At 41.0% G+C, this 14,510-nt stretch overlaps 1 protein-coding gene across 5 annotated transcripts in view; it reads right to left on the bottom strand.

The window, feature by feature from the left end:
- The window catches only part of MYO16 (myosin XVI), a 669,347-nt gene that overhangs the window by 21,223 nt on the left and 633,614 nt on the right, over window positions 1-14,510 (bottom strand). For all 5 annotated transcript variants that reach the window (XM_073614485.1, XM_073614486.1, XM_073614487.1 and 2 more), the window contains exon 34: window positions 2,863-2,948. In XM_073614485.1, the coding sequence (XP_073470586.1) occupies window positions 2,863-2,948 (86 nt within the window). The remainder of the gene's footprint in view (window positions 1-2,862; window positions 2,949-14,510) is intronic.

Below are 14,510 nucleotides of genomic sequence, written 5' to 3'. Positions count from 1 at the left end.
ACCTGTGGATGTTTGGGGAATGTTTCACTGTTTTAAACATGTCCCTATATCTTATATCTATTTTCTAGCAAGTAGATATGATGAATCATCTTTGTCAGCTAACTACTTCATTTGATATGTACATTCCTGCAGGAAAAATTGAAGTGACACTTTAAAGTACAATAATGAAAAATGAGACAGTAATGTAATCATCGTTTTTATTCCAGTTAAAAGAAAGTGTATATAAAACATACTATCAATGGCCAGCTCTACCCGTTCCTGTTATTCACCCTGTCTGCCACCTGCCTCGACCTCTGCTTGGACACTGACCTTTTGCATCATTCCACCCTGCCATTCAACATTGCCACCCTGCTCTAGTGACTCCATAGGGGGGCAAACTCAAGGGCTGCACTCTAGTGATATTAGAAGAACCACTAGTAATTCCAGACCATCGTTGCTTGTGTGGTGCTCTGCTGAAGACCGATCTATCACTCAGACTCTGCACTTTGAGAAAGCTTGCATTAGCTGTCAGGAGTGTCACCTGTAACAACTTAAGGCCCTTTCACACAAGGACTAGCCGCACAAATCAGCGAGGGATCAGATCTGAAGGCCTATGTGAAAGGCCCCTAACAGATTGGGATAATTGAAAAAAACTAGATACAATGATTGCAACAGATAATAGATGGTAACATCTACATTTAACCACTTGACTACCAAGGTACATTTATAAATTTCATGGCAGACAAGTGGTTAAATCAAGCTTGCTTGATATCTGCTTTAAAAGCCAGCAAAGGTTTTTTTTGATAAAAGTGGATGGCTCTAGACAGACATCTAAAAGTTTTTTGATGTTGTCGACACTCTCAGCTTGTATCACCTCTCAGGGCTGGTGCTAGATTTTTTTGCGCCCTAGGCAAGACCAGCTACTTGCACCTGTGCAGGGTTACTTTCTCACTTCCCTGCCAATGCTAGCTCCATTAGTGAGGGCAGTATGTGATGGGGCAGTATGTGGTGAGGGCAGTATGTGGTGGGGGCAGTATGTGGTGAGAGCAGTATGTGCTGGGGGCAGTATGTAGTGAGGGCAGTATGTGGTGAGGGCAGTATGTGGTGAGGGCAGTATGTGGTGTGGACAGTATTTGGTGAGGACAATATGTGCTGAGGGCAGTATGTGGTGAGAGCAGTATGTGCTGGGGGCAGTATGTAGTGAGGGCAGTATGTAGTGAGGGCAGTATGTGGTGAGGGCAGTATGTGGTGAGGGCAGTATGTGCTGGGGGCAGTATGTGGTGAGAGCAGTATGTGGTGAGAGCAGTATGTGGTGAGGGCAGTATGTGCTGGGGGAATTATGTTCTGGAGCAGTAGGTGCTGGGGGCAGTAGGTGCTGGGGCAGTAGGTGGTTGGACAGTAGGTGGTGAAGGCAGTAGGTGCTGTGGCAGTTGGTGATGGGGGCAGTAGGTGCTTGGGTCAGTAGGTGCTGGGGGCAGTAGGTGGTGAGGGCAGTAGGTGCTGGGGCTGTAGGTGCTGGGGCAGTAGGTGGTGAGGTCAGTAGGTGCTGGGGCAGTTGGTGATGGGGCAGTAGGTGCTTGGGGCAGTAGGTGCTTGGGGCAGTAGATGCTTGGGCAGTAGGTGCTGGGGAAGTAGGTGGTGAGGGCAGTAGGTGCTGGGGGCAGTAGGTGGTGGAGCAGTAGGTGGTGAGGGCAGTGGGTGCTGGGGCAGTTGGTGGTGGGGGCAGTAGGTGCTTGGGGCAGTAGGTGCTGGGGTAGTAGATGGTGGGGCAGTAGGTGGTAGAGCAGTAGGTGGTGAGGGTAGTAGGTGGTGGGGGCAGTAGGTGGTGGGGGCAGTAGATGCTGGGGGCAGTAGGTGCTGGGGGCAGTAGGTGCTGGGGCAGTAGGTGCTTGGGCAGTATGGTGGCAGCCCAAGGTTAGGGAGCAGAAGCAGTAAGGACAGAACGAACTCCTGCGAGGGAAAACTTCAGTCACTCACCTCATGGATACAGGTGAAGATTCCTGGGCTGCTATCACGGCTCCTTCTCCCAGTGCAGTCTTTTTTATTTCAGCCAGAGAGGACACTGATGTTCGTGGGAGTCAGCCACACCCCCCGCCCCGCCCACCATCTCGATCAGCCCGGGAGAATCTACAGGCTGCAAGCTCTATGAGGCTAATCGTTGGGTACTGCAGCCCAAGACCAAGTAAGAGGCTGCTCCTGCTAGTCCCCTTTGCGACCTGACAGAGTGAAGGACTAAGCACCCACCTGGTGCTGCCCCTGGCTTGGGGGGAGGGGAGGGATCTGCCTGCTCCTTCTCTATGCCCAGCTACTCTGCACCAGCAGGTAGCCAGATGGAGCTGTGGGAGCTGCCTTTCCTCCTGCAACCTTCCACACCGCGCCACGACCTACCAGGGGGGAACCGATCCTCTGCAGGGGACCCAGGAGCCATGGCTGTGTCCCTAGATGGCAGTGTGCCCTAGGCGGCTGCCTAGTCTGCCTAGTGGTAGCGCCGGCCCTGCCACCTCTTGGGGAAGGGTGAAACATTTTTGCTGTTCTAACCATAAAGAACCCTATCCTCAATCTAAGGTTAACTTTCTTTCTTATAAACTCAGATCATGGCCGTGTGACCCTTACATCATTACTAAATAATAATAATTAATATATATATATATCTATAGATATATCTATAGATATATATTTATATATATATATATTTTTTTTTTATTATAATTGATTGGTACAGTCAAAGTTCCCAAATGCATGTTTGTTGTTTTTGGCCCAACACCTGTATGAATAGCTGTCTTGCATATAGTTACTGTATGCTATAACAATAGCATACCTACTTTATATCAGGAGAGAATGAACATGTCATTTATGTCTTCCAATACTTGACAATCTATTTACCTGGCTACTGTAGTTTTCTTTGTTCCTTGGTACTGAAGCATTTGTCGTGCTGCTACGATATTTACAGTTCAAATCTTCTTCTAGACCTAAAGCAAATAAAATACACAGATATGTTTTTCAACTCTACTCATAATATAATCACAGAAAAACGAAGCATAGGTTTTTGGCAATAAATGACCAATTCAATATATAATTGCCATTTACCATAAAGATCAGATTACAGTGTATTATAGTGTTTTAGATGAAAAAAAAAAAAAAGAAGAATTATTTAAAGCGGAGTCCCACCCAAAATAGGGACTTCCACTCATTTGTCTCCGATGCCTTTGACGTCAGCAGCTCAGCTCCCTCCTCCTCCCCCTGCTGCCAGGCCAGAAGGAGAGCGCAGCGGTGCCTCATGCATGCGCAGTAGGGATCCGGCGTGAAGCCATAATGCTTCACTACTGGGTTCCCTTACCGACAATGGTGGTGGCAGCACCTGACAGCTGATGGAAACATCAGCTGCTGTGCTGACATCATTGAACTCCAGAACAGGTAAGTGTCATATTATTAAAAGTCAGCAGCTGCCGGATGTGTAGCTGCTGGCTTTTAATTTTTGCAGGGGTGGGAGGATCTCCGCTTTAAGGAGGATTTAGTCTACAGCATTGTCAGAGTTAAGTCTAGTACACATTAGTTTTTTTTACCTTCAACCCTGCAGGGCTTAACGAAAAAAAAAACTGACAGTGGATAAATCTTCCCCACTGAGCTATTGTGTTCTGACAAGGGGGCTGCCCCCCTGCCAGAACACTCCAGTCAGCGTTCTCCGCCATTGGCAGTCAGCAGACCCTTTTCAGTCACGCCCCTGCAACAGAAGCTGAAGCTAGCAGTGGGAAAGAGATCTCCTTGAGGTTTGGTGCTGGTTCTGTTGCCAACAGGGTTATGTGGCAGTCCAGTGTCCAAAACAGGATGAGACAATGGAATGTGACATGGGTTGGCATTGTTCCAACAGGAGGGTGTCATCTGTGTGCATTGTGATCTCAAAGACTATTCAGTGGCCTGTGTAACCTTGTGCACACCAGCAGGAACGGCTACGCTTAAAGTTCTGGTGATCCTGGGATTGCCACATGACTGATCGGGCAAGACTGCCCCTTACTTTGGGACTTGTATGAACAAAATCTGAAAGGGCCAGAAGCCTCCCATAAAAAGGAGGAAAAGAAGGATGAGGTAGTTCATACCACATTCCAGCCTATAAATAAGGTTTGATAGATGTCAGGAGATGTGTGAACCTGCAGAAACTGACCCTGGTGGTGTTTCTGAGATTAAGAGCAGAAACTTCCTCCTCTGAGCCAGAGCTGGCAGATTTTAAGGGTTACCGGGAAGATTTTCTTAGCACTCAGATGAAGGATCCCACTTTGATGCCTGCCTCCCCCCAGGGAGTAGCCTGGGGCATACAGTGTACAGTATATGCGGTTCCCCTATTTCACTGTATATCATGATTTGTTGTAAAGAGTAACCAAAGAAAACAATGAAGTTATTGAACAGCTTGTGGTACCCCAGCCTTTCAGGCTCAATGTGTTATATTTGGCTCATACTCATGTTCTTGGGGGTCACCTCAGGCTAAAACACAGGAACAGGTTTTGCTCAGGAAGACCCTGACACTCAAGGTAAAAAGGTAGAAATTGCAGAGACCCTCCTATTCTAAAAAACAGGAGTCCTGGGAAATCTTACAGAGCAATCGAGACATTTCCTTAACCACTTAAGAACTGGAAGGATTTGCCCCTTAATGACTAGGCCATTTTTTGCAATACGGCACTGCATCATTTTAACTGACAATTGCGCAGTCCTGCTATGTTGTACCCAAACAAAATTTATGTCCCTTTTTTCCCACAAATATAGCTTTCTTTTGGTGGTATTTGATCACCTCTGCAGTTTTTATTTTTTGCGCTATAAACAAAAAAAGAGCGACAATTTAAAAAAAAAAAATATATATATATATATATATATTACTTTTTGTTATAATAAATATCCCATATTTTTGTTTAAAAAAAACAAATTTCTTCATCAGTTTAGGCCAATATGTATTCTACATATTTTTGGTAAAAAAAATTGCAATAAGTGTATATTGATTTATAGCGTCTACAAAATAGGGGATAGAGTTATGACATTTTTATTATCTATTTATTTTTTACTAGTAATGGCGGCGATCTGCTATTTTTAGCGAGACTGCGACATTGCGGCAGACAGATAGGACACTTTTGACACCATTTTGGGACATTTATACAGCAATCAGAGCTAAAAATAGCCACTAATTACTGTATAAATGTCACTGGCAGGGAAAGGAGTAATACTAGGTGGCGATCAAGGGGTTAAGTGTTCCCTAGGGAAATGTTTCTAACTGGGGGGGAGTGTAGTGACTGGAGGATGAGAGAGATCGCTGTTCCTGATCACTAAGAACAGCAGATCTACCTCTACTCCCCTGTCAGAAGGGGGGTCTGTTTGTTTACATACACAGGTCCCAGTTCTGGCTCTCTTTTCTTGATCTAACAAAGGGTTACTGGCAGATTCATGGACAAACTCCTGAGACCCCCATAAATAATTCTCAGGTGCTTACCATGACAACATCACCAACTTTAGGCATGACTGGAAAAGTAATTTATAAAAGGTCCAGTTAGCCTAGGATGTCCTCCAAAAGGCAGATCACCCAGAAAAAAAAGCAAAACTGAGTTAGAGGAGCCCTGCAATATGGGGTATGTTTTAGTCAAAGGCATGATCAAATTCCAACTAAACAAGGTGGAGACCATCAAGAAGTGGCCCTACTCACAATAAAGTGTATACATTCTTTTCTTGCCATTGTGGGTAGTATAGGAAGTTTATCCTCAACTTTGCTGGCCTGGCAACACCTTTGAAAACCTATATGAAGGGGACAACCTACGGTAGAAACAGCTTTCTGCCATTTGAAGCAGACTGTGCCGGGAACCAGTCCTCATAGCCCCAGACTTTGAGAAAGGATTCCTAGTGCAAACAAATGCATCACATCGGGGTCTAAGGGCAGCCTTGTCCCAGGTGGTTGGGGGAGAAGACTCCCTATTGTGCAACTGACTAGGAACGTCACTCCCCCTGAGAAAAAATATTCCATTGTGTAAGGGGAGTGTCTGACAGTAAAGTGGATTCTAGAGACACTCCTCTACTTTTTGTTGGATGGACTCTTCAAGCTCATGTCAAACCATCCCCATTTCCCCTACATGAATGGCACAAAAGAATTCCAGAATCACCAGTTTGTTTCTCACTATCCATGATTTCAAATTAGTAGTGGTACACAGACCTGGGAGAGTGCACCAGAATGTGAATGCACAATTCCTGGGTCTATTGCCATTTTGTTTGTGTATAGTGTCCAGACCTCTGGCCTGGGTGGGGGTGGGGGGGAGTAATATGTTAATATGTGGAGGGAGGGTCTGCCTGGGTATAGCCAGAGTCAAGAGGGGGTTAATTGAAGAGGGTAAGTACTTCCCTTGCAGCCCTGCTATTTAGCCAGGTGAACAGTGAGAAAGAGAAGTTGTTGGTGTCTGGAGAAAGGTGACCTGTGTGCATCCTGGATCTCACTGAAAGACTTGCCTGATGGAAACTTTCCTGGTTGGTGAGTCTGCCCTTTTGGGTTTTGAACCTTTGTTATAGTAAAGCGCATTTCTGCTTTTGTGTATTGTGCTGACAATAATCTGCACTGATTTTGAAGCTGAAGCTGAAGCTGAAGACAAAGCCTATTGTGTTGTTTGCTGACAAGTAATGCTGATTTAAAGCTAAAGCATCCACCACAGGGAACTCTGTGGTGGATGCCTGTTTTCCCCTCTGATCCTGACAACACATACAATATTACACTTATTACCTTTCTGAAAGTCCATGCACTGTATGTGTTCCCTTCTAAAATGCAAAGATCTATCCAAAGTGAATTTTTTACTAATGTGTTCATTTTCACGCCAAAACTTCAACAACATTTTTTATGTACCTTCTACTTTAGGGACTAGCACTTATGATATAGGTATAATACTATATATAAACTGATTGTTCAGATGATTATATGGAGATAACTCTCCTTGGTCCCAAAAACACAACACAATAGGCTTTGTCTTCAGCTTCAGTTAAAACAAAATCAGTGCAGATTATTGTCAGCACAATACACAAAAGTAGAAATGCGCTTAATTTTAACAAAGGTTCAAAACCCAAAAGGGCAGACTCACCAACCAGGAAAGTTTCAATAAGGCTCTCAGTGAGATCCAGGATGCACACAGGTCACCTTTCTCCAGACACCAACAACTCCTCTTTCTCACTGTTCACCTGGTTAAATAGCAGGGCTGCAAGGGAAGTACTTGCCCTCTGCAATTAACCCCCTCTTGACTCTGGCTATATCTAGGCTATAACTAGGTAGACCCTCCCTCCACATAGGGGTCTGGTCACTATACACAAACGAAATTTCACTTTCTCCCATTAAATTATGTACATTTCCATCCTTGACTGTATGCCTTGGCTCAGTCAGAACATTTACAGTTCTGAGGTTCACAGGCTACTGCTGCTGAGGGATAAAGGAGAAAAATCAGGGAGATAAGATAAGACACTATATTTGTAGGTCTAAAGCTAGGTACACACAGGCCGAAAAGTGTCCGAAAATAATCGGTTTAGCAGTTACCAGCCCACTTTCAGCCTGTGAGCCAACTTTAATCCTGCGTGGTAGAGATGTAGAGAGGCAGAGACTAGGCAAGTTTTAGTCAAGAAATCTACTTTGAAGTGTGCTATTTCACAAAAAGGCCAGAAATATTATACAGACTCACACACTATGTAAGCAGCTTTTGTAAACTGCATTTTCAGATAGAGAGACCAGGCAGATTTTAATAAAGACATCAAAATTAGAGTGTAATTATTCACAGAAAAAAGCCACAAAAACTCTACAGAGTTGATGCACCCTATTTAAGGCACTTTAGTAGGCCACAGATTCAAAGGGGTACTACAGGAAGGTTTAATCAAGAAATCAAAATTAGATTTCACAGAAACATAATTATAGGTTAACAAATAATATACAAATGGGGCAATATTTTTGCTTAAAGAAATTGCACCAATAAAGAGGACTTTGACAGAAAGCAAAGAAACTAGCAAAGGGCTAAAGAGAGCATAAAACAGGGTTATAAAAAATCCTCATGTTTTTTCTGGAAAAGCCATTAATTGATCAAGCTAAAGAAAAAGGACACTTAGAAAACAGGCTCCTGAAGGTGATATGATCTGCAATCTTATGCTAAAATTAGACATTTATTTCTAAGGATATGCAGTGTTTTTTAGAGATCACTGGATATACATAAATATATGCTTTTGTTTCTATAAAATGGAGTTATGTGTGTTTTTTTTAACGTATATTCATCTATGGAGATTAAATAAAAAAACATATTTTTTGACAAACAGTTCAGAATAAACTTGTGAAATGTGTTCTGATCTTAAATCCCTGTATATTCTACTTTTCTATTAACAGAAAAAAGGCAGAAATACTGAATAGACTTGCAGCTTTACTAAGCCACAGTTTAGGAAGTAGAGACCAAGCAGGTTTTAATTTAGAAATCACAATTAGGGTGTATTATTTCACAGATAAAAATTCTGAAATATTGCACAGTTGATGCACACGTAGGATGATCTTTGATTACAACCGAACTTAAATTCAGTCTGAACCCCTTGCTAATAAGCATAAAAAAATATCAAAGGCTCCCTTTGACTTCAGTGTGGTTAAAATTAAAATTCAGAACTTGCAAGTTGGTCAGCGAATGTCCTGCGAATACTCAAGTGTGTTTGTCTCATCCCTAATGCACATTATGTAAGCAGCTTCAAGTCACAATTTAGCCAGTTGCCGACCACCTTCTGCAGTGATACGATACCAATGATTTCTGGCCTGGACCTGCTGATTGGTTCTGACGAATTGCAGACTGTCATCTGCCTGTGTAATGTAAACACAGGCAGAGGAAATTATGTCATCTTCCCTCTTGGAGCCCTTTTCGGTTCCAGCGAACGAGGAGAAGACATCTACTGTGAGTACACCAACACTACTGTCATAAACCAGATGTGACCAGACCTGTGTGACTGCGACAGAGTGAACCTATACACGGCCACCCCCTATTCATGCGTACAGCCCGTTCAGGGCACCGGGTGCATGAATTACAGCGGGCAGTTTTTTCTTTGAGGCACCTGATTAGAGCCATAGGCTCTAATAGGCTTCAAAACAGGCTGGGCTTGGGTTGCTGAGGATGCGTTCTGAGGTGTGTTGCAACAGCGAGTGAACACTGATCCTCCTCCCGGCCAATCGGGAAGCAGGTATGAAACCCATTTCCTGATTGGCCAAAAACGTCAGGCGATCCTATTGGATGCCTAGAGTCGGGAGGAGCAGAGAGCAGATGCACCAGGAGAGGACATTGGAGCAGCTTTCCGCGAGCCTGCCATGCTTAAGGACAGGGGTGACCATGCTGGAAGATGGCTGCATCAGCTCCGACCGCTACTCTCACCGCCCCGCATCCAGGGTGAGGACAGCAGGTGGGGGGGTTGCTGGGGGTGTTAGTGCCATGCCGCACGCGGGGGGTAGGGGCAGTAGTGCTAGTGCCGCTCCACCAGAGGCCCGGGGGGGTTAATTGCCACCCCCCCAAAAAAACACCAGCCACCACTGCTCCAAAATGTCAACTTTAAGTCTGAAAAAGCAGAACTGGATGCAGACCTAATTTCTATTTTCCTCTGGAACTGAACAATAGGAAATGTGGAAGATAAGAAATAGTTAGACATGAGCAGAAGTTCAGTTCACTGCACAATAATGCACACATGACCTTTGTGCAATAATCACAATAATCAATATTTTAGGCCATGTGATCATTATTTTCAGCTGTCAATGTCAAAAAAACAATTGTGATAGCTTAGTGATTTAAGCATTTCACTTAAAGCCAGGCTGTGTTTACATTCTGTAGTATTTCAGAAATCCTATGTACATATTTTTCCTGTTAGTTAAAAAATATCATCCATAGTGGTTTGCTGCATTATTATTACTATTTTAAATTGATTCTGGCATAGAATAAAGCTATTCTTTACATAAATATAACTTCACATTAAAAAATATATTTCCAAAACTAAATTTCACAATTGAACATAGTTTCCCATCACATACATCTGTTACTAGTATTATAGAAAAAAAAAAGTTTAGAAAAAATGATTTCTTGTTGCTTTCTGTGGTGGTTTTCTGCATTAATATTTTTTCTAATGTCCTCCTGTACAGAATAATGAATTTAATTCACCACATATTCCACAGTGAGGAAAACCCTAGTGGGATCGACTTACTAAAACTAGAGAGTGCAAAATCTGGTGCAGCTGTTCATGGTAGCCAATCAGCTTCTAACTTCAGCTTGTTCAATTAGGCTTTGACAAAAAACTTGAAGCTGATTGGTTTCTATGCAGAGATCTCTATAATTTTAGTAAATCAACCCCAGTGTCTCAGTCAAATGCTAGTACCAAACAGAGACTACTACTTCTAGAAAACCACAATTTTTTTCCTAGCTTAGTGTGAAAAAAACACTATACCTGCAGTGTCTACTACTAGACAGATATTTTTCGTTTTACATATTTATTAAATTGTTGCTGTTGCTATTTTGGGGTAAGAAACACTGCCCATGAAATACTATTATTTTATTACGGAGTTATTACTATGTAAATTAAAAGATTTCTACTCTGTAAGTATCTTTGAGAACACTTGTGGTATATCATTTACCAGACAGTCAACTTGTCACTCAAGTAATATAAAAAATACAACATTGTAGTTATTAACAATTTAAGGATGCAGCCACCCATTTTACATATGTTCAAAGTAAATTTTAAAAATGCCATTACATGTGTTGCACAGAAAAAAGTGAAAAAATATATGAAATTGATTTTATAATACGTGACAATACATTTGAAATCATCTCTGAACAGTGTATGAACGCTATGAAGTATAATAAACGTGTTTGTATCTTAAACAAATGTCCTTGACTGTGTTCTTAATTATATATGCAAACAATCAACAGGTGAGTGAGACTGAGACAAGTTGTTAAACTGCACTTCATTTGCTTAGCACAGACAGCATCAACCCAATCTCTAACCTTGCAGGGTATGTAAAAAATGCCATAAAAATAGGGGACCGAGCCTAAAAAATGAGATCTTCAAAGAGACATCTGAAGGCACATCCATCACCCTAATGACACTAGCTGGGCCTAGGGGGGAGGGGGGTATTCCTGCCTTTTTTTTTTGGTCAGCAGCCATTCATCTGAAGGCTATAGATACAGTATACTTTAACACTTTAAATGTGAAAGCGAAATTAAAGATACTAAGCTTTGCAACTAATATATGGTAACAGGTTCTGCTTCCCATAAGGAAACTGAAGCTTAATAACTCTCTTTTTGATCCGTAAATGTAGCAAGGTTTTTTTATATTATTGTGAGTACATTTTTAATAAATGCCTGTTGATCATGACAGTTTCTATTCTCTTTCTGAGGCATTTTTTAATAGAGTGACCACCAGCTCAAAACTGCAGAATGGATGTCTGGTTCCTTTGGACAGCCTGTAGATGCTCTTCTTAGTATTTACATTTGGAATCCCTGACCCCAAGTGATAGGGTGACTTGACCGTACTGATGCTCCAGTGGGTCTTCATTCCCAGTCACATTTTCTTCTTACTGGTTACATGGGGGAGAGAATGAGAGCTGTTGGAACAGGAGGGTATATACCTTACCAGTACTTCTCCTTTATCCTGCTACACCCCCCCCCCTTTTTTATTTCTTCATCTCCTACACCTTCACTGGGCATAAATATACCAACGATCACATAACATTTTGGGATCCCCACTCCCCGAACCACCCTTATAATCTCTACCTAATATTATTAATGGGAAAAACCTTTGTGCATTATGTTGACATAACCATTTTTTCCTTCATTAGATCCAAGGCAGGTGATACCAGTGCATGGAAGCCACATCTGGTCTTGGACTGGTTTTGTATATCCCCCTTGTTGGGAGGTATACATCAGCTAACTCAGTTGGGTCATATAGAAGGTCTACCGCATGTATCAATATTATATACATGTATTAACCTACTGATAATTGGTTTGTCAGATTGGATTTTTGGTAATATTTGCATATTGTTTCAAATGAAGAATTAAAAATAAAACTCTGCAGAATGGCGATCTCCCTGTGCATTCATCAAATGGTTGCAGTCAGTGTCCCCTGCTGGGTGACAGCTGCTTAGACAGTTTAGCAGCTGAGACAGGGTACAAAAAAAATGAAAAAATAAAAAAATCTTTTTAATGTATCAATATTAGCTTAGAAGAACAGCTTTTCTAGAATAACTTTTTCCTCCAAACACCTTTCTAAATGTGTGTTTTTGTAAGTGAAGAATGGGCTGTGTGTGGGTGTTCTAAATAAACTATGTAGTATTTTTCAAAATAAATAAATAAATGCCCATAATAAAAAAAAGACCCATAAGTTGTTTGGTGAATGGGAATCATTGTCAGAGAGTTTTTTGCTAAGAAATGTATACATTTCTAGTAAGAATGCATGTATTTGTTTAAATGCAAGTTATATTTTCTCTTTTCTTTCAACGTTTATATTTACTTATATCTTTTCAGATGTTTTCCCTAAGATATAATTATAGTCGTTTGTAGTATGTAAACAAGGACTGCACAGTTAATGTTTAATCTACCAGTTAAACTCTGTTAAATTTAAAAATGGTTAGTTAGTGATGTTTATTTGATATCATATTTTTAATCACAATAAAAGAAAATGAGTGGAATATCAAATACTTTTACAAAAACTGTTTCTTGCCTAGATTTAATTTTCTGAAGGATTACAATTTTTTAACAGCAGCTGTGAATTTAAAAACCAGAAGATATTTTATTGTATCATATTTCTCATAGATTCTGAAAGAAACAAATATACTGTACAGTATACGTTTCTGGGAATTATTTGAGAGTGAATCTGTGTCAAGAAATAAGTTACTAAACTAGGAGCTGAAGTATATAGCTGAAACCAGAATGAATATACTGCCTTAGTGCAAAGTATGTCTATGTGCCAAATACTGTGCATAATGCACCACAGCGTGCCAGACAGTTGTGAAAGGAGGTTTAAAATAATGCAGTTCATAGTAGATCAGCTGACTGCCATCCCAAGTTTATGGTAGCAAGCCTGTAATGAGTAAATAAAGAGGTTGATATTGCCGATCTCTCCTTTTAAGCACTGGTGGTTTGTTATGCTGATTCACGGGTTTTAATATTTTCTGAATCACTGACCCAGAACTAGTGTAATACTTGCTGTTTGTCTGTGACTCAAAATATTGAGGTAAAAAAAGCCATTTTCCTGAAGGAAGTCAGCCATGGCTACTTCTATAGTTCTAAAAAGCAAAGTCAGCGCAAAAATAACAATAACAAACCCCCCCCCTTTTGTATGCAAGCTGAACACTAAAAGAATTTTCACAAAAATCCAAAATAGTAAACGTAAAACAGGATAAAAGTGCAGTGCAAACAGAAAAATTCCAAAACGTTGGTGAACAACAAGTCCCAGAATCTGCGGGGGAAGGCTGCGTATGACGTCACCCGCTGCTGCCCTTCGAATTCTGTTTGACACGTGTTTGTGTTTTTTATGCCTGTACCAAACTGCTGAAATGTGAGTAGTCCATGTTTGGACACATTTAAAGCTTTATTAAACATACAGTAAGCACTTAGATCTGTTCCTTTTTTATCATTTATGGCCGGAAGTCTACATTTGGTTCTGAGGAGTCTGAAGATAAGAGTATGATCTGCTTCAACCGATTTGGTATATTGGGATCTGCTTGCATGATTACCTGTTAACTCAGGAGTCCATGCTTTGAGGTGAGAGTAGATAATAAGACTGGGGGTGGAGGGACTGTCACCTTTTGTGGATTTAACATCACTGGTGAAGGATTTCTGTGACTTGTTGTCCACCAATTATCTGGACTTTTTCTCATCATTATTAGATTCTGGAACTTGTTGTTCACCAATGTTTTGGAATTTTTCTGTTTGCGCTGCAATTTTATCCTGTTTTACGTTTACTTCTATAGTTCCTCTAGTACAGTTTTCTTTTGAATGTCATTGTCCAAATAAAAAACATCAAATAAAAAAGAATACTGTGCACTGTCTACAAGTTTCGAAAGACTTCAAAACATCATTTACACTTACTACAATACTCACATATCAATGAAAATCCTTGATCTAAGGCCACAGCATCAGTGATTCATCTGCTCATTTCTATGAACGGCAATATGATAAGATGCCTTATCAAAAAAGTAAAGTTTCCATGTGCTCAAAAGTTCATTGAAATACGTCAACACAGATAAGTGACTTGAAGTCAGAGCCAGTACGGTTTGGAAAGATAAATTAAAACTGTTGATTATATTCTGAAAAATGTCCTTTGCACACACTTGTGTAAACACCATGCTATCACTATCACAACTATGTACATAAAGAATCTTTATAAAGGTACATGTAAAATCATCTGTGACATACTTAATTTGATAATATGATTTTATAAGCCTTAAAGGTAACCTACACGTGCCCTTTGAAGTTCAGGGGCATCACTGCTTTAGCAGACTTAAGTATATCTTTAATGTTTATGTTGCAATAAGC

Source organism: Aquarana catesbeiana, linkage group LG02, assembly GCF_042186555.1.
Source record: "Aquarana catesbeiana isolate 2022-GZ linkage group LG02, ASM4218655v1, whole genome shotgun sequence".
Taxonomy (NCBI): domain Eukaryota; kingdom Metazoa; phylum Chordata; class Amphibia; order Anura; family Ranidae; genus Aquarana; species Aquarana catesbeiana.
Note: the sequence above shows the minus strand (reverse complement) of the source record. Positions and strands in the feature narration are given on the sequence as shown.